This window comes from Emydura macquarii, unplaced genomic scaffold (genome assembly GCF_026122565.2).
Source record: "Emydura macquarii macquarii isolate MOO-44397 ecotype Brisbane River unplaced genomic scaffold, CSIRO-AGI_Emac_v2 contig_2636, whole genome shotgun sequence".
Classification (NCBI taxonomy): Eukaryota; Metazoa; Chordata; order Testudines; family Chelidae; genus Emydura; species Emydura macquarii.
This window is the reverse complement of record NW_027132773.1, coordinates 23,967,348-23,994,880: the sequence shown is the minus strand read 5'-3', so window position 1 is coordinate 23,994,880 and position 27,533 is coordinate 23,967,348. Positions and strand designations below refer to the sequence as shown.

Here is a 27,533-nt window from a genome sequence, read left to right as displayed (position 1 = left end):
TGGCTTCCTCTCTTAGAAAATAAGGTAACATCTCCCAGAATGTTTTTGTGCGCTTCTCATTCCGTGAAAGCTGATCAATTTAAATGCAAATAAATTCTTCTCCAAGCACCATTGTGAGCCATCTCTGGAAGGGGGAAGTTAGCAGCATCAACAGAAAGAGCAAAACTCCATCAAATCATCCTAACCTTCCTTTCATCCGGGTGGCAAAATATTACTAAGTGCTTCTTGAAGCCTTCCCCTCTAGCACATCTGTGAACAGAAGGCAGGATCTGAAATGACTCCAATTGAAAACTGGGACATTTATGCAGGCAGAATGTATGTAATGCCCCAGATTAGAATTTGGCCAGGACACAGTGTAACATTTCATCATGAAGAGTGCCATGGGATCTTGAATGACTGCAAGTGATCAGGGCCTCCTGGCTTTTACATTTTATCTATAATACTCACCTCCATCAGCACAGTGAGCCCCAGCACCATGCAGAAGTACTGAACAACTTGTCAGCTATTTGTACTTAACTTACATAAGGGTACATGTCTGTTTGCCTCTCCACGCTCCCATGGCATTTAGAATAAATGAAGTCTTTAAAATCAGGGTGTAAATTAAGCAATATTTACTGATCAGAGAGCTGAGTATGTGTTTTCTTGCTTTTTCTTCTCTTTTTCAGGTTTTTCTATTCCCTTCACACACACTTCTTTTATCTGCCACTTTCTCTCATTTCTTTTTTCTTATGTTTTTTTTCATTTTCTGTACATTTCCCCCCCTTTTTAGTTTCTCCTTTTCCTCTCCATGGTTTCTTACACACTGCTTGCCTTTTCCCCTTCAACCTCCACATCTTTCTTTTCCTCCAAATTCCCCACACTGCTCTTTCCCTGAGTCCTGCATTTGTACTTGAGTCTACTTTCCAAATACTGGCTTACCCCTCCATATTCCCTCCTCCCCCCATTTCACTATAATGCATACTTACTTCAAAATGGGTTCCTGATGCAAAAGATCTTCTTGGTCTTGCAAGCCTTTTCCTGGTTGCAGTCTGTTGTTCCAATGTGTGTCCCTGGATTAAGGTTGCCATATTACTTCCACCCTCAAAGCATCCTGATTTCAAACCTCCATGGGCTTGAGTGAGGCTGTGGATTGTGCGTTGGGCCTCAAAAGCCTAAAGAATTGTAGAGGTTTCCAAAGAATGGATAATCAGACAAATTATATTTATTGTGATACTGAGGCAAAAGGGTAAGTCATGGAAGGAGACTCAGTCATCTATAAATTGCTTTTGATGGGTTGTACATTATATTATAAAAGCAATTAGAAATGGGAAAAGAGCTATTCATTTACCTAGTCTATCCCCCCAGCCAGTGTATGAGTATTGCCTGCAACACAGCATTGTATGCGTCATCCATTCTGATTTATTTAACTCAAGCAATGTGAGTCTTTCCCATCCCGCCTAAGAAGGATAGACCATATCTCAAGAATCTCATATTTTAAGAATATGTCCAGATCTTTCTTACATTTATTTTTTCAGTTTCATCTGATTATATTTGCTTGGGCCAACATAAACAATTATTTTCCTATTTGGTGTTTATATCCTTCCACTACATATAAAGAGGTAGAATAGACTTATTATTTACCGTTGAAACAAAATAAACATATTTAATTCTTTGTTTTCCTCACAAACTCATCCCTTCGAACTTCATCTTCTGCCTAACTTTCTCCGAGTTCCCTCCAAATTAGCATAGTGTTTCTGGTGGCTGAAGTGCTCAGAACTGTAATTAATATTCTAGATGGAGACTCATCAGTGCTGCATTGAGAGGGACTTTCCACTATGTTGTCTGTGATGTGACACCTCTGTGCATTAATCTCAAAATCTTGTTGGCTCTTTTGCCACCATATCTTATTGAAAATTCATACCGAGCTTGTAGATCAGCCCATATAACCTGGTGGCCTTTCTGTTTGAACACTGGCCTGCCCATCCCACTGAATCTCTGTTTGGGATTATTCCTCCTCTCCTCCCACCACAGGTGTATTAGCTTTCATTTGTATGAGATAATTGTTTCCAGTGTCTATTTCAAACATCTTTTTGTCTTTGTATTAATTCTCTGTCCTCCCTAGAGTTTCCAACACCTCTTAAATCAACACCATCTTCCACTTCACCAGTCGTAGCTCTGTTTGTTTTGTCACTCCTTTTCATTATTATGGAAATGGTTAGGTCACTTCAAAGCCCATATTATTTTTAATAATGTAAATAAGCCCAATTTCCTTAACCTTTTGTCATAATTTGGGTTCCTACTACCTGTTATCTTTGTTGCCCTACATAGCATCTTTTGGGGCTATAATATGCTTTCTTTGACTTGTGGCATGGTGATCAGCACTGTACACAGTATTGTACATGGAGTCTCCCTAACATTTGCTTTAAAATATAAGATCACTTCTTTTGTTATATATTAGATCCCACTGATATTTTAAGTAAGAATCTTGGGTATCTTTTTTAATGGCTCCTATGCTCTTGACTAAGAGTTTCAATGCATTATTTAACCAGTCTACCTATGCCTGGATTTTCAAAGGTGCTGAGCCCTTGCAAATCTGACTGAAGTCAATGAGAGCTGTATGTGCTAAGCAACTCTTCAAAATCAGACCTTTAGTCATTTATACCAACCTCTTCCCCACAGTAACTGGATGCTTAATCAATGACACATGTGTACATGAACAGCTGACAGATTCGTACTCACAGAAACCAAGGACTAAAATTGGTTTTGGTTGCTTAAAAACTTCAAACCACATTTATTGTAAATTCATGAAAAAAGAGAAAAAACACAGATCACTAAACAATTACATCTCAATGTAAAGAACATGTCCAGTGATGTGCAATCAGATATTGAAAAGAATATCTAAATAAACTGCTATTTCTCCAATAGAAATCTCATTAAATAAAAAAGTTGTTTACTTCCATATTTACAGATTAAAAGGTTTATGCATTCTTAAAGTATGTTTAATGTTTAATAGAGCTATCTCTTCAAAAATAAAATAAAAGATTTCAATTCTAAGAGTGCACTTTAGAAGCAACTCACAATATAGTCTATTTACCATCACTGAACAACTCAGTAACCTTCCCTTCACCACTGTAGTGCTTTGGTTCTTCTTTATTCTGTGCTTTCATCGAAGAGCTTCTGGAACTTCCACCTACAAGATAGTGTGGGGGAGGGTTCTCATTATATTACAATATTGGCTGGAAAAGAAGCAGCAGCATAATCTGTCTGGATGTGTAGATGGTGCTTATTTGGTATGATGCGTTTCTAAGGCCTGGTCTACACTGCTGTGCTGGGTCAATTTGAGATACGCTAGTTATGTAATGTAACTAGCATATCTCACGCTGATGTACTTACGTCTACACAGTGCAGCATCTTCATGATGCAAGGCCATCATGCAGAGACATTTGTGGGGTGGAAGGTTGCAATCCTTCTTCTGATTTCTTGTCTGAGACTGATTTTAAGGAATTTTTAATTTTTTTCAATATGTTATTCTCATGCTTTTTGCTTTTTTTGCCTTTTTTATTTTTGTGTCCATTTTGTAGATCTGCTCAGTCAATGGGAGAGCGCTGTCCCATCGACTGAATTAGTCCACCTCCCCAAAAGGCGGAAGGCACATTGACGGGAGAGCATATCCTGTCGACGTAGACATAAGTACGTCAACGTGAGATACGCTAGTTACATTATGTAACTAACATACCTTGCGTGGACCCAGCATGGCAGTGTAGACCAGGCCTCAGTAAAGAAGACTAAGGTACATCTACATCTCACAACTCAGCTCTGAAGGGAAAGCTGTGCTGAAAAGACTAGTTTTGCCTGAAGGCGGCAAAATTTCACCTCTGCCTGATTGCTTGCTATACTCATTTCTACAGCTAAGGGCCCTTTGCTGAAGACCCCATGCCTCAAGAAGCCTGAACCTGGGTTCTGTCAGCACCCTGGGTTCTGTCAAAACTGAGGTCAAATTAAAATGGAAAGCATAGTCATGAACACAGGTTCAAACACAAATCTGCTCCCAACTATGTACTTATGCTGATATTTCTCAAGGTATAATTTTATATTAATTATCTAGGCTTCAAAATTCATGATGCATGTTTTGGATTCTGCTGTATTTGAGTCATAATCAGTTATTTAAATGTGGTCCTTACTTACCCGCTTTAACTGTTTCATGCTGCTTCCCCGAATTGCTTCCATAAGGCTATCATGAAGAGACATTTGTGGGGTGGAGGGTCGGGTAGAGGGTCGCGATTCTTCTTCTGATTTCTTGTCTGAGACTGATTTTAAGGAATTTTTAATTTCTTTCAATATGCTATTCTCATACTTTTTGCTTTTTTTGCCTTTTTTCTTTTTGTGTCCATTTTGTAAGGCATTCTTGGAGCTCTCCTGTTGTTTGATGAATTCAGCTATATTCCTGGTAGGCGCCTTCTTCTCTGGAACAATAAGGGGAGGAAGAGGAGGAGGAGAGGGTGGAGGTGGAGGTGGAGGTGGAGCTGGAGGCTGACTTTTGACAGGCTGAGCTTTCTTAGGGAGTTTTGGAGAGGACCAAGGTGAACTCTTAGGAGATGTGTAAGGTGAAGACCCAGGGGTTCCTTTCTGCAAGGCTTTTGTCTTTGGATTGATTGCTCCATCACACCCAGGCTCTTGCTGCTTTTGCTCCTGCATACGTTTTTGCCTTTGTTTATCCATGTTTCTTGTGAGGATACTTGTCATGCTCATTCTTGGTCCAGCAAGCTCAAAGTGGTACCCTAGCTTCACCACATTGGTGTTGTCTTTCAACAGTTTAGCTATGTCCATTTCAACCTGACTGCCCATGATATGCCGTTGGTTATGGAATCGTAGTTCTGTTAAAACCTTGTTATGCTGCAAAGCTCTCATGATGGCCAGTATCCCTTTGCCTGTGATAAAATTTGAATCAATGTTCAAGCTAGTTATATGCTGATTCACTTTTAACATTCCAGCAATAGCAATTGCAGCATTATCATCAGCACGAGTATTGGCCAGACTGAACATCTTAACCGCGGTGTTGTTCTTGAGGGCTTGAGCAAAATGTGTAAGCATCTGTATGGTGATGTTTTCAATGTTATTTAAGTTGACTTCAGTGGTGTCAGGGTCATTGTTCCTAACTTTTTCCAAAGCATCCTCAATAACAGTTGGATTTCCACAAGGGTGGATGGCACCTGTTTTAAAGCTCATGTCTTCTGTGTCCTTGCCACCATCGCCATTGATTACATTTTCCTTTTCCTTCTGGCTATTGAATTTCTTGTGTTTAGAGTGGTCAGAACTCCTGCCACTTTCACAATTCACAATCTGTTCACAAGCTTCTGCCTTTTCCTTTTTTTCTGAGTCATCTTCATCACTTTCCTCTTCTTCGTTTTCTTCTTCTTCCTCTTTTTCTTCTTCCTCCTCCTCTTCTTCCTCCTCTTCAGTGTATGCCTCCTCAGAAATTTCACTGTTAGTTCCTGTGAAATATTCTTCCTCAGTGTCTTCTGAATTGTCGTCTTCTTGCTTTGAATCCTGAAAAGGAATGTAGGTGGTGGTATTAACCATGATAGAAATAATATTAAACTTTACTTTGCTTTTTTCTTGAAAACAATTATACTTAAACTGTATGAAATTAATGTTAAAGGTTTCAAATAAATCCACAGAAGCATGTAAATTTGAGAGAACTGGAAAATCTCTTCTGACCTAATATTTGTTTTTTGAATTTCCTCTATTTTCTCTAGAGGCCAAATCCTTGGCATCAATTGGTTTAGCCTACTGAAGTCAAAGGAGCTTTGCTGATTTACACAGTGGAAAATCTATCCCAGGAGACTGCAATATAGATACACATAAAAAAATCCATTAGTTGACATATTCACAAATGGAATGTCAGATGGATTTTTCCTGTTTGAATTTTCTTGCCTGTGTGGGTTTCAGTCAGACAGACATGTAGGACTATGTTTTTCAGAGTCGCCCCAACCCAACAGCTACATTTTTTACGTGCAAAATTACATGTCTTTGTTTAATGACATGGTGTTTAAGTGCCCACATTTTTTGCATGTCCCAAAACTCAGACTTCCGCGCACAAATGCTATATATGCAGCCAAATCAGTGGATGCCTAATTTCACACACAAATACCATTTGCATGTGAAAATTTGAGTTTTGAGGGGGAGGGAAGTGGATAACCATAATTGTCCACTGAACATTTTAGATGCACAATATTGGGCATGCACACTTAGAAGCTGTTTGTGAAAACATGTTCCATAATGTTACTCTAACATCACTTTAATACTTTAATTTTAACCTTTTTAAAGTTGTGATGAGACTGACATGCCAAATTTGCATTTACATACAAACTGTCTCAAAGTTCAGTGATAGTCCCGGAATACGGGCTAGTTGCAGAGTGCAGTGGGCCAGCTCAATGCCTATGCACCACTAAGGTCTCACTTCAACTCCATTTTGATAGTTTATGAGGCAATGAAGTGCTGAATAGGCCTTCTGTTGGTTCTTTGCATACACTTGACCTTAATTGATCACAGGAGCTGTACTCTAATTATTTGTTAACCTGGTAGACTGATCTATAGCCTATAAATCCATAATACTGATTTTTATTTAGTAAAACTCTGGGTGAAAAACAGATGCTCTGCATGTGCTGCTTTATTAAGTTGAATATGTCAGTCCTTATAAAATATCACATAAGGATTGGGTCCATGCTATGCACTTATAAAGATGCTGGTTTTGCAGGAGGCATGCAAAAAAGTTACTAAAATGGTAACCACCAATTTTTAAATCTCTGTATAACTTTACATTTGCTAATTCAATTTAAACGAAGTATGGTTAATGATGTGTGTGTGTATATATATATATATCCCTTCAGTATTGATGTGTTGCAAGTGATCCCACAGTCTTATGCAGATTTCTGTGGCAGGACATATACAAAATAGTTATTATAATTATCATATTATAGAATTATCATATTACAGAAGCTTGACTATGGAGGTACAAAAGGCATCAGGGTAACAAACCCTTTGTGTGATTGATTTGGAGCTCAAGACATGTAGAAATTGCAGGATTACTCTTATCAGTCAGGCCCGTCTCCCCAGAAAATCCATTGACTTCAATGTCACTGCCTAAATGGAGCACATTACAGGATCAGGACCTATATCTGTAACTTCAGTGCATATACTGACAAGTTTAAAAGTTGAGAATATGTCTGCTGCACAGAATATTCCCTTTGATTCCATTTATCTATCTAGGCATTTATAGCACACTCTTCAGCCTTGTGTTGGAGCACCTATTCGTGATTTGAACTTTGTAATGTACTAATTGTAAATTAGTATGTTAATTAAATGTACTGATTGTAATATTTTTCAGTGTCTTTAGAAGATTAGTGTAAAAAAGCCCTGCTAGAATCTTGTTTGAAGTGGAGGGATTCAATTCTCTTTCATATTACATCCATCCTTTTATTTCATAACTAGCGTAAACATTAGCAGTAAGTTTAAAATTGTGTACTCCTCTCTTTGAAATTCTTCAGTGGTTTGCTCTCTCTCATCATGATGGGATTATATCCCAAAGCACAACTGCTACAGACAGCTAGAGTGAAACCTTCTCCTCACTGAGATCAATGAGAATTTCTTTATTGACTTTAAATGCAGGGAAGCTTTCACCACCAAATTCTACTTTATGGACATCAGATGGCTGGGTGTTAACATTTTCAGATTTATGAATACATTTGGTAGCTCTCTCACCTCCAGAGCAGACAGTGTGGGTTTTACTAACATGTTACAGCTTAGGCTCATACCAAATGTTAACTCTATATTGCCATTTGGGATGGAGGTTGCTGGCAAGTTAGAAATCTTGCCTGGACAGGACACCAAATCTAGCACTTCTCTGACCATTGCTCATGGCTGGCTGGATGTAAGGTAGAGATGCAGTTGAAAAAAGTAAGGGGCTAACTCTGCTGTCCTGTCCAAATGTCCATGTCTCAACACAATAGGCTCTGATGTCTAAGGCTACGTGAGCTAGTGCTAAGTGTATAATGGTTGTAATTGCCTACACAGACACTACATTGTCATTCACTATCAGTACAGAATTAATCACTGTAGAGTACTCTTGGACACCAGTATAACAGACACTATATGCAATCAAATCCTGTGCCCGGTGATTGTAAGATAATTGTAAGATTGCATGTCCCTGATTGTAAGATAATTGTAAAATTGTACGTTCATTATGCAACGATGGTCAAACTCATGCCTCGTGTAAACCGTCTGTAGATCCAGAGTGTTAGCATTTTTAACAATAACTCCTATGTGTTCAATTCTGCCACCCTTAGAACATGTCTACACTGCAAAAAATGGTCCTTAACTCTAGTTAACCCACATGAGCTAACTCAGGTTAAAATAGCAGTGAAGACACACAACAACTTGGCTTTTAACTCAGGTTAGCAGCTTGAGTTCAAATCCATGCTGCCCTTTAGGTTTTAACTTAGCTGCTAACCCAAATTGAAAACCAAGTTGCTGTGTCTTCAATGCTACTTTAACCCAAGTTAGCTAGCATGGATTAGCTAACCTGAGTTAAGAACACACCTTTTTTTGCAGTGTAAACCTACCCTGAAACCAACGAGACTACCTGCAGAACCGCATACTACTTACTTGCTGTGAGCAAGGGTGGCAAAATCAGGTCCTTAATCACCAGAGCTCAGTACGGAACTTTGGCTGCAAAGTCATTGGGATTCATGATGCTAAAACTCCATGCTGTGCTTTGAAAGTTGTGATGCAGGTGTTTAAAAAAAATTGCCATTTATTGTACGTAATCCTGAGAGCAGTTTCTGCAAGTTGCAGGGTGGCCTCAACTCACACTGATGTCAGTGAGAATTGAGGGTGCTCAGTACCTCACAGGATCAATTATTATTATTGAATTATATGGCTCTTGGCAACCAGCACCTATTGTTACTATTTATATAAAGCTCCCTGGGACAGATTGCATTACGAGTACTATATTAATATGTTGATTGACTGAAAACCAGCTCCAGGCCTCTATGCTTATAAAATCCTCTAGCTGTGTTCTGATAAGAAAACACAGAGTGTGCCATTGAAATTATCAGATATGGGGCCAGATTGTAAGCTTGTAAAGTGGCATAATTCAAAGAAGCTATTCTGATTTACACCACATGAAAAGCTGACCCAATGGGTTCTGCTGCACTTTCTTCTCTCCTTTACTAAAAATTCAGAATTCTCTTCCTGTTGATCGTTCTTTCAGCTTATTGCACTTCCAAAACCAATTCTATTTATTTATTTCACAAGACAAACAAGCTGTCCACTAGCTTTCAAAAGGGGAAAAAAAAAAAAGGTAACTTACCTAAGAACTTATGTGACTGACTAGAAGCACACATTAATTTGTGCCTAATTTTGTAAAATCACTTCAACCATTGCTATATTATGACTTATTGTAACCACTAATGCCAATTCCTTTTACAGGATTTTTCTTCCCAACAGAGGTTTTAAGGCACTGCAAGACTGAAAACAAAAATCCCCTTTGCCAAATGACAGTAACAAAAGATTGTTACTAGCACTTTTCTTTAAAAATGTTGTAGTTGATCAGAAAAAAATAAAAATGGTAAGTGATGGGAAGTCATTCAAGAATGAGCCTCAATATTTCCAGGGCACAGTGAATTCTCTGAAATCCTACCTTTTCGCATGCCCCCAACCTTTCTTTTTCTAGGAGTTTTCTGGTCTCTTTTTCCCAATAGGCCATCAATGCTTCCCTGCTGAAAGTTCCTGTAGGAGTTTTCTCTGTTAGATTCTTTTGTCTTTGTCCCACTGGAAGGTTACGGTCCGGCTCAATATCTTCCAGCTCCCTCTCCAACTCCTTTAGCTCCTCATCAGTCAGAGAAGCAAGGAGTTCATCTTCATCTATGGATTCATATTTACTAAGCTCTCTTCTGTAGCCAAAGGTAGACATGGTCCCGTTTGGTCAGGCCGATAGAAAGTTGAAATAATTAGGCATTCAAGAAAGCTGAATCAAGTAGACTGTATCTTGTTTGGTCGGCAACTGTTTCCCTGCCTAGCCGAGGCACCCTTTTAAGAGTTGTCATGGGAGTTATGACAATGCATGAAGGAATGAAAGCATGCTCCGTTTTAAGCATCAGACGTCAGCTAGCCATTTGGACAGAAAGAATGTCACATCACTAGTGTTTGTAGGTCTCTTAAACGGGGAGGGGGGATTATTGACACACTGACCATTACCATATTTAGTGTAGGCTGAGAGCAAGAGAGTGTGTTAGCCTACGTACTTAGCAGGGGAGAGGGGAATGGCAGGAAATAAAACAACAAGCATAATTATAGTGACTTTGTATTCAGGCAACAATGGAAAAGAAACAGTGAAAATGCACTTTAATTCTGCGTTGCTAGTGGGGGTAGGGAATGAAACAACTTCACAGCTGTCGAGGGACGTTCCACTCATTTCCATGGTTATTCAGGGGACCTATAATGTGAGCAGGCCAAAGTCTTTGTGAAGACTTTGTAATCAGCAGAAATGTAATGTGAAGCTGAGCAGGTCAGCATTCCAGAGTTTACAGAAAGCACCACTTCGGTGATGTCGTGCATAGCTCCTAACTGACCGTACAATGAGGCTATTTATTGATTTCAATTTTGAAAAATGATCTGAGGGAGAATTAAAATGACAAGTTTATTTGAAGTTAATATGACTGATTTAAAATTGAAGATTACAGTAGGCCACTCATGTTAATAGGATTTCACAGGGCCTTAGTGTAGAACTGGACCCTAAAGCCCACAATATAACATTATCACAGCTTTAATTTTGGCAGAACAAAGCAGCTGTAAATCTATAATGGCCATTTTGCAACTGGCTGCTACTTGCTGCATCTTCTTCTCTTCCAGCGGGTAAGTACCCCTTAACTCCTGTTATGCCGTCCTTTTCTTAATCCTAAAGAGATGGTACAATATCACAGTCATAAATTAAGAAAAAAAACATGCCAATGTGATATTACTTTTGCACACTTAGGCACCCAACTGTAAGAAAATAAAGTGAAAGCTGAACATTCAACCTTCGCTCTGCCCCTTCATGTGTAGGCACTGCAACATGGGCTTTAAATACACGATCATATGGTATTACTCAAATAATACATGGTATATCACTTTTTTTTCTATTACAAGTGAAAGGTACTGAACGTTTAAACCAGTGCTGCTGTTCTCAGACATTTAACCCAGCACTGTGTAGTCTTCTTCACAGCCTGTGCCCTTGTCCATAACCAGGAGAAAAGTTGTTTTAGCAGAAGTGGAAGTGGAAGAGGAGACCATTTGGGACCACTGGTTTTGGTCAGTACCATTACTGTTTGTTTGGTTCTTTTTAGAATGATGTCTAAGACTGAAGTCTATGATGTTCATCAGGTTATTTTTCAATTATATGCGGATTGATTCTTCAGTGGCACTGGGCAGTAGAGATGTAGCCACATGCTGTTCATATATAGATTTGGTAAACAAAATCTAACATTCTTCTTATGATTTTAATTTTTTTAATTATTTCACTTTTTTCATCTTAATCTTCATACAAGTTAGTATCCTATAGAAGAGGGATCAAAGCTGGGAAATACAAAATAAATCAATGCATAAAGTATTAATGTAAAAGTTTGAAGTAGTTAGCAAAGCAAGCTGACTAAAGTAATGCACTTGGATTGGCATGTAATCAAATGACATGTGTGTTCAGATTGCTTACACTGGCTAAATCTTACCATAACCTGAAAACAAAAAGGATATACTGTTTCTGGTTTGTTATGGAAATCATTGCATATTGGGCTACTATGACGAAAACAAAATGAGTCCAGACGATACTTTGGAACAATGGAAGTTGTGATCATTTTCCTTCTGTTAAGATGACAATCTGTGATTAGTATAAATGAAACATTTGAAATGTATGAAAAAGTGAAAGAAATAATATGTACTCTTTCTTCTTTTAACTTTTGTGTTGCGGAGTTATGGCTTTGATGTTAGAATGGATGACATGCAATCGCTGCTCACTATGTCTGTCAGAATTCCCAGTTTATTGCTTCAGTATATTAAAATGGTGACTTACTTGCTACCACTTGAGTTTGTGAACTAGCAACACAATGTATAATACACAGACTTTTTACAACAAACATTTTGGGTACAGCTGGTCAAAAATTTCTGATGGACAAATTTTCTGTCGGAAAATACAGATTTGACTAAATCGAAACACTGCATGGAAATGTATTGATTTTGTCAACATTTTCAACAGGAAATTATCAAAACTTTTTTTCCATAATAATAATAATAAATAATAATAAATAAATAATAATAATATGTATTATATTACTGAAATAATAAAGTCAAAACAAAACATTTTGATAAGTTTCAAAGAACATTTTCTGGAACATCTTATTTCACAGAAAATTTCAAACTCTTGGACTATCTTGTGGGATGACTATTCCAGTTTTTGACCAGCTCTTATTTGGTTAGTTCTCCTGAAAGGTACAGCACAGAAGGCACAGGCTGAGAGGAATGGAGGTCCAAGATGTCTTTAAGCAGCTCCTTTCGCATATGGGTAGGATCCTACCAAATTCACGGCCATGAAAAACGTGTCACAGACCATGAAATCTGGTCTCTCCTGTGAAATCTGCTCTCCCCTGTGAAATCTAGCTACTGTAGGGGGGGGCAGGGCTGGGAGTCCCACAGCCGAGGGCTCCTACCATGCACCAGGCTCTAGCATTCGAGGGGGAACACAGCAGTGGAGGCAGAGCTTCCTGCAGCTGGGGTAGGTTCCCAGAGGTGGGTCTGACCCAGCTTTGGGAATGGCCTGTGAGGGGGAAAAGGATGTACTATTCCTCCCCAGTCCCACCTGGGCTTAGCAGCTGGAGCCTGGCACACATGGGAGCCCCTGGCAAGAGCACCCCCAGCCCTGCCCCTCCCCAGCTCTGGACCCAGTGCTTGGAGGTTTAAAGGGCCTTGGGCTGGCTGTGTGTGGGGGTGGGCATCTGGCCAGCAGCCACCACTCTCCAGCCACCCAGCTCTGAAGGCAACGCTGCCACAAGCAGCAGCGCAGAAGTCAGGGTGGCAATACTGACCCCCCTACAATAATCTTGCAACACCCCTCCTCCCCACAATTCCTTTTTGGGTTGGAACTCCCACAATTACACCACCATGACATTTCAGATTTAAATATCTGAAATTGTGACATTTACCATTTTAAAAAACCCTATGACAGTGAAATTGACCAAAATGGACCACCATGAATTTGGTAGGGCCCTATTTATGGGTTTAAGTGCTACAGCCCCTCATACCTATAACACACTGTCCTGATTTCAGCATGCCCCCTATACTGGGGGGCTGTGAGGAAGGTCACCATAGGTTAGTAAACATTGGCCTTATGCAGCTGCTGTAGTGGAGAAATTCTCCTCTGGCCTGTTGGGGACCCCACACACAGTGTGTACGGCATATTGGAGCCACAGTGGAGACCAAAGTCTGGCTAGCGATATAGTTTATTATTTTGTGTTGTAATAGCTTCTAAAAAGAGCTTAATAATCAAAATTGGAGCCCCACTGTTCTGGGCACTGTACAAACACATAGTAAGAAACAGTCCCTGCCCTGTCTAATTGACAAGAGAGAAAGACACACCAAGATGTAAATAAAATAGGAACTGCCAACAGTACAAAACCTGAATGGAAATATTTCTCACAACTCACTCCTCGCCCTGACCCCCCAAAGATTGTGACAAAGTGGAAGGCCTGAGTCAGCACTCTGTTCACAGCAGCTCCAATCAAGCAAGGCAGAATGGAGCTGATTAAACAGGCTGTGCCTAATTTGTGGGTGGGGCAGAGCTGAAAGGCTAATTAAGCCATTAGGCAGAGCCTACAAAGAGGCAGTGGAAGGAATTGAGGAGCTTGGTCTTTTCTACCTGTTACCAGAGTTCCCCTGTCCCCAACTCTCTGGGATTTCTAGGCCAGGGCTGTATATATTATGAAGGTGGTGGGCAATCCAATATGTAAATAAACTGCACAAGGTGTTTAATCAGCACAAGGGCCTCTGAGTAGTTTGTGGACCAGGGCAGAGGCAGCACCACAATTGGGGGGAGAAGGAGGAAATACTTTTCTGGTAAATTGTTTTAAAAAATTAGTAGCTGTTTATGGATAAGACAGACTCATACAGTCAAAGCACAGCTCCCATTGAATTCAGTGGCAGGTGTGAGCGTTCAGTGCTTCTGCAAATCAGATACCTGGGTCTGAAGTCAGGTGCCAGAAATGAGGAACACACAATTAGTGACCGCCTGTGAAAAGTTTGGTTGAAGTGACTTGACTAGCATCCCATAGGGACTCTGTGGAAGAGGTAGAGATGGAATCCAGTTCTCCAGGGCAACACTCAACTGCTTTAACCTTGAGAACATTATCGCTCTTCTTGCAATCCCCTGCCTCATTCACATAAAAACATAAGAATAGCCATACTGGATCAGAACAATGGTCCATCTTGCCCAGTATCCTGTCTCTGACCGTTGCTAGTGTCAGATGTTTGAGAGGTTTAGGACGGTCAGAGCATGGGATTGCATCCTTGACCATCTAAGCTAATAGCCATTGATGGACCTATTCTCCATGAAATTATTTAATTATTTTTTTAACTCATTTATACTTTTGGCCTTCACAGCATCTCACGGCAATGAGTTCCACAGGTTGACTGTGTGTTGTGTAAAGAAGTACTTCCTTTCCTTTGTTTTAAACTTGCTGCCTATTAATTTCATCAGATGACCCTCTGGTTTGTTTTATGTCAAGGGGGTAAATAAGACTTCTTTAATCACTTCCTCCACACCATTTATGATTTTATAGACCTCTATCATATCCCCCCCTCAGTCATCTCTTTTCTAAGATGGTCAGTCCCAGTCTTTTTAATCTCTCCTCATATGGAAACTGTTCCATACCACTAATCATTTTCTTTGCCCTTCTCTGCACCTTTTCCAATTCTAATATACTTTTTTGAGATGGAGTGACTAAAACTATACTTGGTATTCAAGGTATGGGCATATCATGGATATATATATATATATATATATATATATATATATATATATAGTGGCATTATATTTTCTGTTTTATTATTTATCCCTTTCCTAACAGTTCCTAACATTCTGTTAGCCTTTTCTTCTGCTGTTGCATGTTGAGCAGATGTTTTCAGAGAAATATCCATGATGATGCCAAGCTCTTTCTTGAGTGGTAACTGCTAATTTAGACTCAGTCATTTTGTATGTATAGTTGTGATTATTTTTTCCAATGTGCATTACTTTGCACTTCTCAGCATTGAATTTCACCTGCCATTTTATTACCCAGTTTAGTGAGATTTCTTTGTAACTCTTTACACCTTCACACCCTCATGAACAACTCTAATACATCCCCAAAGGAAGTCTAACCTGTACACTGAATGAGACAGGGGTCCTGGGTAAAAAGAAGTATGTGATCATGTAATTATAGACTTTGTTACAATGCATACACACAAGGGAGCTAAATTAAGGTTACAGAGGTTTTTGAGTGTTTGACTTTGCAGTTTTAATAATGTACTTTTAACATTGTGTTTGTGTGTAATTTTCTAGGTTTTTAAACAAACAAACTGAAATTGCATTATGTAGCATCATGTTGACACCCACATGGACCATCAGCAGGGTTGGACCCTTTGATACTACCTCACAGACCTCTGCCACTTGAGAGAATGGCATAACTGACAGCAGTAGTAGGTTGCCATCCTCTATGAGGACCAACACTAGAGGGGCATGAGGGAGACACTTTGCCAGTGGGTTTCACAGATATTTGCCGACAGCAGAGGAATGGTGAGATTCCAGGGGAATGGTTGGGTCCATTCCAGATTCTGGATGAGAGTTTGCTTTAGGGGGCACAGACTCTTCTGCCCATTCCCCCCTAAACATAACCCCTTCTGCCCCTACACTCCAGTCTATCTCAGTCCTGTATTTTCCTTGGCCCTGGCTCTTCATTCCAGTTTGTCTCCTCATGTAGCCAGTCGCCAATTGTCAGCTTCTCATCCCCGTTCCAGTCTGCTTGTCCATCAAGTTCTAATCTCAGCCCTCCCAAATCCCAGGCACTCCCATACTACTTCCCCAACCATTCCTAGTTCCCTCCCAGCTTCTTGGCCCCTATCCCCTTCTCCTAGCTCCTCCTCTAACCCTCTTCTCTCCTCCACCCCAGCCTCCAGTCACCACCCATATGTGCCCCATCCCCACTGGTTCCCAGTGCCAATCTCCCTCCCCAGACTTCTATAGAATCTGAGAACCCCTCCACCAGCTCCTTGTCCTAGTCTTTTTTTATGAGACAGTCCCAGTTCTCCCCCCACATTTTGGGTCCCTGTGAGATCTGTCTCCCCTCCCCTTCTTGCCTCACCCCCACTGATTCCAAGTCCAGCCTGTCCCACTCACCCCCAACTCCCAGTTTCCCTCTCCCCACCCCCATCAGCCAAGTTCTCCTCCCTCCCCAAGCTCCTTGTCCCAATTTACATCCCTCCCATAGGTCTCACTCTTGTGTCCCCTGAATTTAGATCAGGCAGTTTCCTGCTCCTCCATGTTGCTACGCCCAGAAGTGGGAGTACTGAAAGCACAGGAGAGACTGGGGCCCTGATCTCAGTTCAGGTACACGGATCCTGTCCCAGCACAGCCTGCAGCAACCCAGAGCTACAGCTGCAGGAAAATTTCTGCTCAGCCGCATGCCTGAGGTGGCTAAAATCTTCAGGAAATTCAGCTGCTAAAATCTGAGACATGTCCACTGAGCATATGCAAACTGCCATTTTTCAAAGACTTATAATTTGGCCAGGTTTGGGCATATTTCTATGGGGATAGCAAAAGTCACATCTCTGACTCAAATCCCCAAACAGGAGCATGTTTAGGACATGGACAGTAGTGCCTAATGGTCAGAGCCATGGAGGTGACGAGGCCTGGAGGTCTGTGCCGTGCCAAGCCAAGTCAGAGTCCAGAATCAGGGCCATGGGACACCCAGAGGCACAGCTGAGAGTAGAGCTAATAGTCAGAGTCAGGGATGAGAAGTCAAATGCCACAGCGAGAAGGTGAGCTGGAGGCATGGGCAGGAAGTGAGCAGAAGAGTAGGCTGGGCAGGGGCAGGAACAGGAAGTGGGATCAAACACAGCTGCAGCATGGAACTTATTGAGCAGCCAGCAAGCTCTAGCAGCTACTGGGTCAAGTGGTAACTTAGCTCTGCCCCTCCACCGATCAGTATGTGCAGTCAAGCAGGCAGCCCCTGCTAGGGTCAGCTATGCCCAGTATGTTACTAGGAGACTGACCCTGCTGCAGCTGGTACCCTGACACTGTCCCACCCTCTCCCCCCAAATTTCAAGTCCATGTTCTAAATCATGAGGAATGGGAAATTCTAAGAAAATGTTGGCAGAATTTTTTAATTCAGGGAAAGTAATGTATTTTCCTCTACCTTCATTCTTGGAAATGGCTGTTTTGGCTGAAATTTCCCCCAGAACAAGTCAGTCTTAGGCAGACACCCAGCATGGCAAATTTTAGCCCCATCAGTTGAAGTTTGGCAAAGTTATAAGCAACTAAAAAGAGGCTCATATAATGGGAAGTGGCAGGCAACCTTAGTAGTAGGTGGTGTCCCCAGCCCCTCCAATAATAAAGAACACACACAGTGGTGGTGAGTGATTTTAAAGGTTGTATTGGCAGTTATCTAGGAGGAACCATATTACTTAGTCTGGCTTCAGTAATATACCCATCTAAAACCAGTGCCGATAAAACCTTGCAAAACATGCCATACACAAAGGGACTGCATATCTTTCCTTACAAGCTGGAGGGCAGTCAAGGGTAAACTGCATTCACCCACTTCTCATTTGGCCAGTAGTGGAGTTTAGTTTACATTAATTTACCCACTTTTTTTAACCACTGCTTATAAGCCACTTAGAGCCTCTTGCCCAGCCAGTAACTAACATGCATGTTTATTTCATGCAGGATGCAGAGTAGGTTAGGAATTATTACCATAAAATACCAACCATTTTTATAAATGCAGGATTCACTCCCACATTTGAAGATACTTTGCATACAAGTTTCTTTTCATGTGTGCACTTTTCCATAGTTAAGACCTTTCTATAGCTGGTAGTAGTAGTTACATGGAGCCTAAGCCTCTCATTGGCAACTAATATAAAGAGCAGATTTTTTAAAATCTTTTTTTCTTTCTTATGAACTGTTTTCCAAGTTCTTGGATGAAGAGGTCCTTCCAGACACCCTTCCCTCTCCATTTCATCCCCACCAATTAACTGGTTCAAGTAACAGTTTGAAATTTTGTAAGGTTTCCAAAAAGTTTCCAAAGTTTGGGCATTTTGGCCCCATTGTTTGAAAGCACATGGGCAATGCCCAAAGGGAGAAATTCACATCTGTGCACGGGTCTATGCACTGCAAAATTCCACTTCCATTTTGGTCAGTGGGGAGAAAATATTGCACAAATGACCAAAATGTTGACCAACCCTTTCTCAAAGTATGTGCAATGGCCTGGTCTTGAGATGTCATTTATTTCCATCACAGATTAGGAGGGAAGCCTGCTAGACGTATTTTAGATTGTAAAGGAAACAGCTGAATTGGAATCCCATACTTCAGGCACACTACTTAATTACCACAGTGCACGTTTAAAACAATTGTGACAAAGCTGTTCCTCTACCTCGGTGGGTCCAGCGCTTCCTTCTAGCGGTAGGTCAGGGAACTGCTTCACCTTTTAATGTTCTTCCACCCTCTAGTGGTGGGGGAGGGTAATACAGCCTCTCTAATATGGCTGCTTCTCCTGGCTCCCGGTCCTGTCTCTGGTTCTCACAGGCCCTTGCCTCTTTGCTGGGGCTCTTGCCCTTCCAGAAAATGGTTGGTAGGGGTGGGGGTCCTGGTCCCACCCTCGACTCTGGGCCCCAACCCAGGGGACCCTACAAGTAGCAGCCTCACATGCTTCAGGAAAGCTGCTGGATTCTCTGGATTACTTCCCCTGTGCCCCTTGACTTAATGTCCATACCCTGCTCAGACAGGCCCTTCCTGGCCTCCTTGCCAGGGAAGGCTCTTGACCTCCTGAGAGCCCCACTGGGCGTAGTAGTGCCCAAACCAAATGTCCAGTTCAATCTTTCCCTTCTGGCAGGGTCTCTTCCCTTAGGCTTCCAGGCCTGGGAAAGGTCCTTTGCCCTCTTCAGGCACAGTTTTCCCTCCCCCTGTCTTTGTACCTTCAGGGCTCTCTTCTGCCAGCGTTCTGCTCCTTCTCCTAAACCTTCCTGGTTTTTGACAGTGTCTTGCCTGCTCACACACATTCTTGTAGCTCGCCTCACTCACAATATAAATATATGCAAATAAAAAGGACATCTGGCTGTCCCCTTTGTCTCTCGCCTCTTCCCGCTGGGTTGTTTTTCTTCTTACTCTACTTTTTTTGTCTTCTTTCCCTCTTTCTTCATCTAGGCCTTTATTCTCCCCTCAACTTGCCATCCTCAATTCCCTTCCCTCTCCCTATAATTTCCTTTCTCTCTCTTCTCCACTTCCCCGTGTCTTCTGTCATGCACACTGCATGTCCCCTGAACCCTCCCCCATTTTCCACGGCATGATCCCTGGACTTTTTTCTCCAGCTTTATAAAGTCTCTCAGTAGGTGCTACACCTACAAGTCCAGTTTGAATGCATAATCCAATCTGACTGATCCACTGATGGTAAGTACTGTGCACCATCGGGGGTGTGCAAGCGGTAGTATATTTGTTCTTGCTGTGAGCAGTCGCATACCGTTGCGTTCAGAAGTGCATAAACCTTCTCAAAGTAGTTCAGCCGAAATCTTCACTTCAGAGGCCTTTCTTTAAAGAGAAAGGTCAAAAATAAGAGAGAAAAAAGTCAATCCTGCCTGACATTTAAATACGGCTGTAAGACAGATTGATAGGACAAGTTGCATCTGCTTTACCCTAGAGACCAACACAACTGTTGAAAACTGCACACTGAACTGTCCTTGGAAGCTATGTGTCATCACCTACATTTAACAGTGGTATCAGCAAAGCAAACTGCATAAAGCATGTGTTGAAGGCATGTGAAGATATAACTTTTCAGCTGCTTTTCTCTATGCCAGATGATTTCATTGTTCAGATCATCTGCCCTGGTGATTTTGTAAACACGAAGTCACATGGGAGAGAAAGCTCTTTCCCTTCCATCCATGCTGAGGAAAGACCAAGAGATGAAAGTTTAGAGATGAGCCTGAGCCAAAACCTTCCTTCCCTTGCAAACGAGAATTAGAATCTGGATTTCACAATTGATTTCCATCTGTGTGAAAGTCTGAACCAAAACCTTTGATCTGAATACCTCAAATTGGAAGGGGTAGGTTCCAGATCTAGAACCAGATCACAGCCTGGTAGCTCAGGCCCATCTCTAACAGAAAGTAGCTTTCACCAAAAAATCTCACATAAGGGGCTATTATTGTTTGGATTGTGTTTGAAAACAGCACCCACAAAAACAAAGGTTTAGCCTAAGTCTTAAGAAATCTATGTGCAAATTAGTCACAATACAACTATTATCTGATGGCTTTTACAAGTCTTACATTAGTGAAATTTAGTACCTATAAATATGAAAGGCAGAATACTGACAAACTAACCCTAGCCATCACCCTAATCTTAACCATAAACCCTAACCACCGCAGTAACCCTGACACTAATCTTAATGGCAAATGCTAGCTTAGCCTAAGCCCTTCTTTTGTCTTAACTCTATCATATTACTTTAAGATTACCTTTAACGGTGAATCTAATTTACAGCCAAAACTCTAAATTTATCTTAATCCTAGCTCAAATGTAATCCCAAACCTAATCAAATCATGGTGCTTATTTCTTAAACAAAATAGGATGTGATGGGGTGCCTACCCTACACTTGCATGAAAAGGGTTAGATATGGTGGAGGGCAGGGATAGGATACTGAGTGACTTAAACAAATTGGAGGATTGGGCCAAAAGAAATCTGATGAGGTTCAACAAGGACAAGTGCAGAGTCCTGCACTTAGGACGGAAGAATCCCATGCACTGCTACAGACTGGGGTCCGACTGACTAGGCAGCAGTTCTTCAGAAAAGGACCGGGGGATTACAGTGGACAAGAAGCTGGATATGACTCAACAGTGTGCCCTTATTGCCAAGAAGGCTAACAGCATATTGGGCTGCATTAGTAGGAGCACTGCCAGCAGATCTAGGGAAGTGATTATTCCCCTCTAGTAGACATTGGTAAGGCCACATCTGGAGTGTTTGGGCCCCCCACTACAGAAAGGATGTGGACAACTTGAAGAGAGTCCAGTGGAGGGCAACGCAAATGATTAGGGGGCTGGAGCACATGAATTATGAGGAGAGGCTGAGGGAATTAGGTTTGTTTAGTCTACAGAAGAGACGACTGAGGGGGGATTTTTGATAGCAGCCTTCAACCTCCCAAAGGGACGTTTCAAATTGGATGGAGCTAGGCTGTTCTCAGTGGTGGCAGATGACAGAAACAGGAGCAATGGTCTCAAGTTGCAGTGAGGGAGGCCTAGGTTGGATATTGGGAAAAACATTTTCACTAGGAGGATGGTGAAGCACTGGAATGGGTTACCTAGGGAGGTGGTAGATTCTTCATCCTTAGAGGTTTTTAAGGTGAGGCTTGACAAAGCCCTGGCTGGGATGGTTTAGTTGGGGTTAGTCCTCCTTTGAGCAGGGGGTTGGACTAGATGACCTCCTGAGGTCCCTCCCAACCTTAATCTTCTATGATTCTATTAACTGGAACTGGAGAGCTCTATTAAGATACCTGGCTGCACCTGGATTGTGGGCCAGCCCCATTACTGATGAATCCCAGTTAGGTGAGGAGCTGGGACTTAGAAAAAAGAGAGGAAGTTTGTAGCTGTAGCAGATTGGGGCTGCAAGGGAGAGAAAAGGAACTCTGCAGTCTCTCCCTGGGCTCACAGCATGGAAAGAGCCTTGGGAGATGTTCAGTCAAGGATCAAGAGAGGGATAAAAGATCAAGAGGGCAAAAAGGGGTTTAAGTTTACACTTTTATGCTGGGATTTTTTTGGGGATGTCTACAGGATAGCCCTGTGAATCCCAGCCCTGCAAGAAAGGCAAGCTTGGAGAGGCTGTGGTGGGGCCTATTAAGAGGCTCACATCAGAAGAAGCACAGAGGAAAGGGAGGGCCTGGATTCCCCAGCCAGCCAAAGGTATCATTTGTTATGGGGCTAGGGGGAAAGTTGCACTCCCCAGACTTCTCATATGTCTATATGATCTGTTTTTTGCCACCACCCCCTCCAGCTATGCAGGATATAATATAATATGATATATTCTATACGTTGACACAATTTTGTTGTCCTCCCCACCCCACATTTTTCTGAAACGATGCCCCTGCTGCCAGCCATTGAGGAAGGTAGCAGGAAACTGCCCCGGAGAGAAGGAGATAAGAGATGACCAAATCCTGAGAGAAAGACGCGACGATCACAGGGCCCAGGGTCAGAGCCAACAATCTTGATGTAATGACATCAGAGTTCTTGTTATGTTGGATTTTCTGTAACCCCAGAAGCAGTGGATTTACACACGGCCCATGCCACAGGGCTGAGTCAAGGGAAGAGACTAATTAATGTGGAACTGGAGCAGCTGTCATCGGGGGCACTGCACAGAATGGAACTGTTAGGCCATGCCCAGCCATCAGGAGGTGCTCCACTGGTGAGTCCACACTTCTGCAGGATAGCATTACCATTCAAATGGTTTTCTCACTGAAACTTAGTGTTGGGTATCATACTTGTCTCCAAACCCAACAGTTTTAAATGGTAGTGGATGTTGGTGGTGTCCCAGAGCAAGGAACATTCACCAGTTATTTTCCAAAAGAGATATAATAGGGACCAGACTGCTTTGACCGAAATGAGAAGGTCTCATGAAAAATTCTAGGTGCGCTTTCCCATTACAGAATGATTCTATGGGGCAAAGACAGCCTGGTGGAGATCTGGGCTCTGCAGTCAGAGGGGAAATGGTGCAGCATTGACTCACACAGTAGCAGAAAGTGGTGCATGAGGCCAGCCAGCTGAATGGCAGGGGTCAATTGGGCTGCATCTCTTGGCAAGAAGACAAGGACTGATGAGTGATAGAAAGATGAGTCAGTTCTTTGGGGAAGCTGGCAAGAAGAATTTGAGAATCTGTCTTGTCTGGGAAGGCTGGGAGGAGCACTCTGCCCAGTGATGGGCCACTGGGAGGAAAAGTTGGTTTGGAGAAGACAGATGGGATCATGGGAAGTTTGAAGTGAACCAAGAACCAGCTCACCTTGGTTCAGAGAAGCAAAGCTCATTGCCTGGTGCAAATCCTGAGTCACAGGATACAGGAGTCTTTCAATATTGTCTGTTCATGACTGAAGAGCAGGCCTTGTGTTAATAAAATAAACCAACCCTTGTGCTTCTACTCTACTCTAAAATAGGGAGCCCAATATAAGCAAACAAAAGTTAAGTGTACAAAGGTTTCTTCTCCACTCTCCTATTCTTCCCATACAGTCAACATCTCCTTATCCCTCTGTGTTAGTAAAATAAGAGTCATGTCCTGTAATGGGAGATGAGCCTGTTACCTTTGATAGCACAAGCTATTTCCATCTGGCTTCTGCTCAAAGCAAGTACTTCTCCACATCTCTGCTGACCATACACTTCCTCAGTATCAGTTACTACAGTGCAAAAGAAAGATAAAACAGTGTACATGATTATGAGGATGATCTTATATTCATATAGCTCCTTTTATCCCTCAGGAGGGCTCTCAACATGCCTTACAGGCATTACCAGTAGATTTATAAGCTATATATAGAAATCATTTCACTCACTGCTGAAGTACAGACACCCTTAGGATGACACATAGCAGCTGTTTTGAAACTGCACAGCGACACTGCACAACAGTTTAGGAGAGGAAGTGCAGAATACAGTCTGTATCCCACTGAAAATGCAAGAAGCAATATTTTAGGTATACAGAATGTAATTATCAGAAACATAGCGTGAAGAGGACACTATAGTTAACTCCTTTTTTCCTAATAAGTGCCATGGGATATCTAATACCTGTGACTAAGGCAAGCATGACATACTCATCGTGATGCTTGGAAAAATCTGATCATTTGCAAATTCAGCTGAGAGCCAGTATTTATTAAATCATTATATAATTACAAAAAAAGTACATGGACTAATCTTGTACTGTATTCTTCAGAAGTGGGAAAGCTACAAGGAAGTCAGTTATGGTTCCCTGACCCTGGGGACAGCTAGAGGCCAGAGTTTCCCGCAGCACAGTCTAGAGCAACCCATAGTTTGCATTTCAAACCAAGAAAGTGCTCTATTTTCTGTAGCAATAGCAGCACTACATCTGTACTATTTATTCAATACACCTATTGTTTCCTATTCTCACTACCTCTTAAGTGATTAAAAAGCTATGTGTTTTTGCTTTTATACATGAATAGAAAAATATCTAACAACACTTGTTGATGAAGTTGTAATATATAGGGACCTAACTACAAATAGATGTACAATGTAAGGGCAAAATTCTCCTCTCTGTTGCATTGTCCTCGTCCCATAAGTAGCACTCATATTGACATCAATGGGAGTTGTGTACCATGGAATAGGCTATGGAAGTTCACGATGCAGTGCTGACAAGACAGAATAAATTTCCTTGAGGCTGTATCATATTCAGGGGTTTCAGGTGAAAATATCAATTATGTATCAACTATGAAAGCAAAATGAATGGTTTATACATGTCACTAAACTCTACTTTATAAAACCACTTATTAATGGATACAGGTTGTGTATGCTTTATTATAACATATTAAGATAACTGTAAGACTCAGTTGTCTGCCGCACTATTCTTTCCCTGATTTATGTGCACAGCTTACATTAAGGCTAGTGAGATTTCTGTGGGTATTTCAAAGGGAGAATGCCGTCTGTTCCGCCACCCCCCGACATACATCTTAAAACATTTATTCAACAGTTTTGATTCACTTACTCTTACTCAGTTGTAGGAAGGCACGCTTTTAGAGTGCCAGACCCCCACAGAGCTCTACTCTTCCACAAGAGTAGGGCAAGTGGCCTCGGTGCCTCTGAGGCTGAGCCTTTGGCTCCAGCACTCCTGTTTCAGTCCATGAGGTCTGCCCAGTGAGTCCAACTGAGCTAGTTGCCTCTTCAGAGACTATCCCTGCTTCAGGGATCAATGCACCTCAGGGAATATTTGCAGTGACACCAGGCAGACTTTTCGAAACCCAGTTGATTTATTAGTCAACTGGTGAGCAGCATAAGGAAGTTCTTAGCTTAGCATTGAGAAGCAAAGGTTAAGACATAGTCCATACTGGGTAATGCCACGGCTCCCTTGAACCATGCTGCTGTAGGAAACATTTTGGTGGTTTCTTTCTGTCCCTTTATCTTAGGCCATGTCTACACTACCACTTATGTTGCTCAGGGGTGTGACATATTCTGTGACAACTTTTATTTGCTTTAGCCTCAATTTGTCCTGGTAAAATAGTCAGTCTGGATTCTTTAGAAGACCTTTCAGTGCAAGAGGAGAGAGAGAAATCATTTTTGAACAGTGATCACTATTATTTTTATGCATATAGTGTAGAAAATATGCTTGGTGCTTTCAAATATGTAAAATGACATAGTTCCTGCCTCAATTAATGCAGCCAAAAAAAGCTGCAGATGAAGACTGGGAAAAGGGGAAGCAAGTGACTGAATCACTATGGTTGGTTCCATTTTTTCTGATACCATTTTCTTGAATGGAAGGACTAGTTTATATAGAGTTCATAGAAGAACATAAGAACGGCCATACTGGGTCACAGTGGTCCAGCTAGCCCAGTATCCTGTCTTCCAACAGTGGCCAATGCCAGATGCTTCAGAGGGAACGAATAGAACAGGTAATCTAGTGATCTATCCTGTCAGCCATTCCCAGCCTCTGGCAAACAGCAATCCCAGCCTGTCCTGGCTAATAGCCATTGATGGACCTAACCTCCATGAACTTATCTAGTTCTTTTTTGAAACCTGTTATAGTCGTGGCCTTCACAACAGCCTCTGGCAAAGGAGTTCTAACGGTTAAATGTGCATTTTGTGAAGAAATACTTCCTTTTGTTAATTTTAAACCTACTGCCTATTAATTTAATTTGGTGACACCTAGTTTTTGTATTATTAGAAGGAGTAAATAACACTTCTTTATTTACTTTCTCCACACCAGTCATGATTTTATAGACCTCTATCAAATCCCCCTCTTAGTTGTCTCTTTTCCAAGTTGAAAAGTCCCAGTCTTATTAATCTCTCCTCATATGGAAACTTTTCCATACCCCTAATCAAAAGGTGGTGTGAAACAATGAAACTAAGAGGTGTGAATTCTCCTATCTGCCTTTAATCTCACTGGAATATTCTACTGCATAACATGACACTTTAAGACAAGTATATAAATGATCATTTTAGCAGTAGGAATAAAGCCCAAGGTTGCTGGGGCTTAGGAGTTGCAAGGAAGGAAACACAAAGGGAAGAAATGAGAAGACACACACAGACAGGGAAGAGGAAGAATAGAAAAAGGAGGATGGGAAAGAAAGAGAAACAAAGGGCAGGAACTGTGGTGGTTCTAAAAGTAAGTTTGTTGCCTGGCTGCGTGATGCTACATGCCGTGATATGATACTGAGAAAATCATCAATGATGATTGTGAAGTTACCTAATAGCTATAGTCTACCCTTCATTTTCATGCAAACCTCTCATGGGCATCAGTGTTACTATTGCCAGATTAGTCAGCAATTTACATAATAGTTAAGCAGTCCTAAAGAATGAACATAACCATGCCATGTTCTCTGGTGGGAGGGCTTGAAGAACTGCTTTCTCTTTCTCTGGCAATTTCCTTAAGCCTGTGATATCAATTACATATCCAAGGTTTACAAGTGAAGATGTGAAAAACTCATAGTTGTCTATATGTACTATCAGTCCATGGTCTTCAAAACATTGCACGACAAAAGACGGTTACTTACCTTGTAACTGTTGTTCTTTGAGATGTGTTACTCATGTCCATTCCATTCTAGGTGTGTGCACCCCCCCCTGCACGGTTACTGGAAATTTTTTCCCCTTAACAATACCTGTAGGGCCAGCTCTGGCACCCCTGAAGCCCCGCGCACATGCCGTGGTATATGAGGCGCTGCTGGGCCTACGCCCCCTCAGTTCCTTCTTGCCGTCAACTCTGACGGGGAGCGGGGGGTGGGTAATGGAATGGACATGAGCAACACAAACCCAAGAAAAACAGTTACAAGGTAAGTAACCGTCTTTTCTTCTTTGAGTGCTTGCTCATGTCGATTCCATTCTAGGTGACTTCCAAGCAATACCTTGGAGGTGGGATTGGAGTTAATCGGTGAGCTGTCTGCAGCACTGCTTTGCTGAAGCTGGTGTCATCTCTGGCTTGCTGAACGATGGCATAATGGGAGGCGAAGATGTGCACCAAGGACCAGGTAGCAGCCTTGCATATGTCCTGAATGGGCACCTGAGCCAGAAATGCCGCCCCCAAAGCCTGCGCCCTGGTAGAATGGGCTGTA

At 41.8% G+C, this 27,533-nt stretch overlaps 1 protein-coding gene and 1 long non-coding RNA gene across 2 annotated transcripts; both read right to left on the bottom strand.

Moving 5' to 3' along the window:
* Positions 1-2,727: 2,727 nt before the first annotated feature.
* On the bottom strand, positions 2,728-10,061 carry LMOD2 (leiomodin 2). The gene is made up of 3 exons (XM_067564304.1): positions 9,680-10,061; positions 4,165-5,526; positions 2,728-3,169 (listed from the first exon to the last, which is right to left on the bottom strand). Exons 1-3 carry the CDS (start codon positions 9,950-9,952, stop codon positions 3,143-3,145), a joined length of 1,662 nt encoding a protein of 553 aa, XP_067420405.1. The 5' UTR covers positions 9,953-10,061; the 3' UTR covers positions 2,728-3,142.
* A 7,394-nt stretch (positions 10,062-17,455) lies between these two features.
* On the bottom strand, positions 17,456-27,047 carry LOC137163879 (uncharacterized). The gene is made up of 3 exons (XR_010922865.1): positions 23,817-27,047; positions 23,571-23,663; positions 17,456-19,831 (listed from the first exon to the last, which is right to left on the bottom strand). It is a non-coding gene; the product is annotated as an uncharacterized lncRNA (long non-coding RNA).
* Positions 27,048-27,533: the final 486 nt, after the last annotated feature.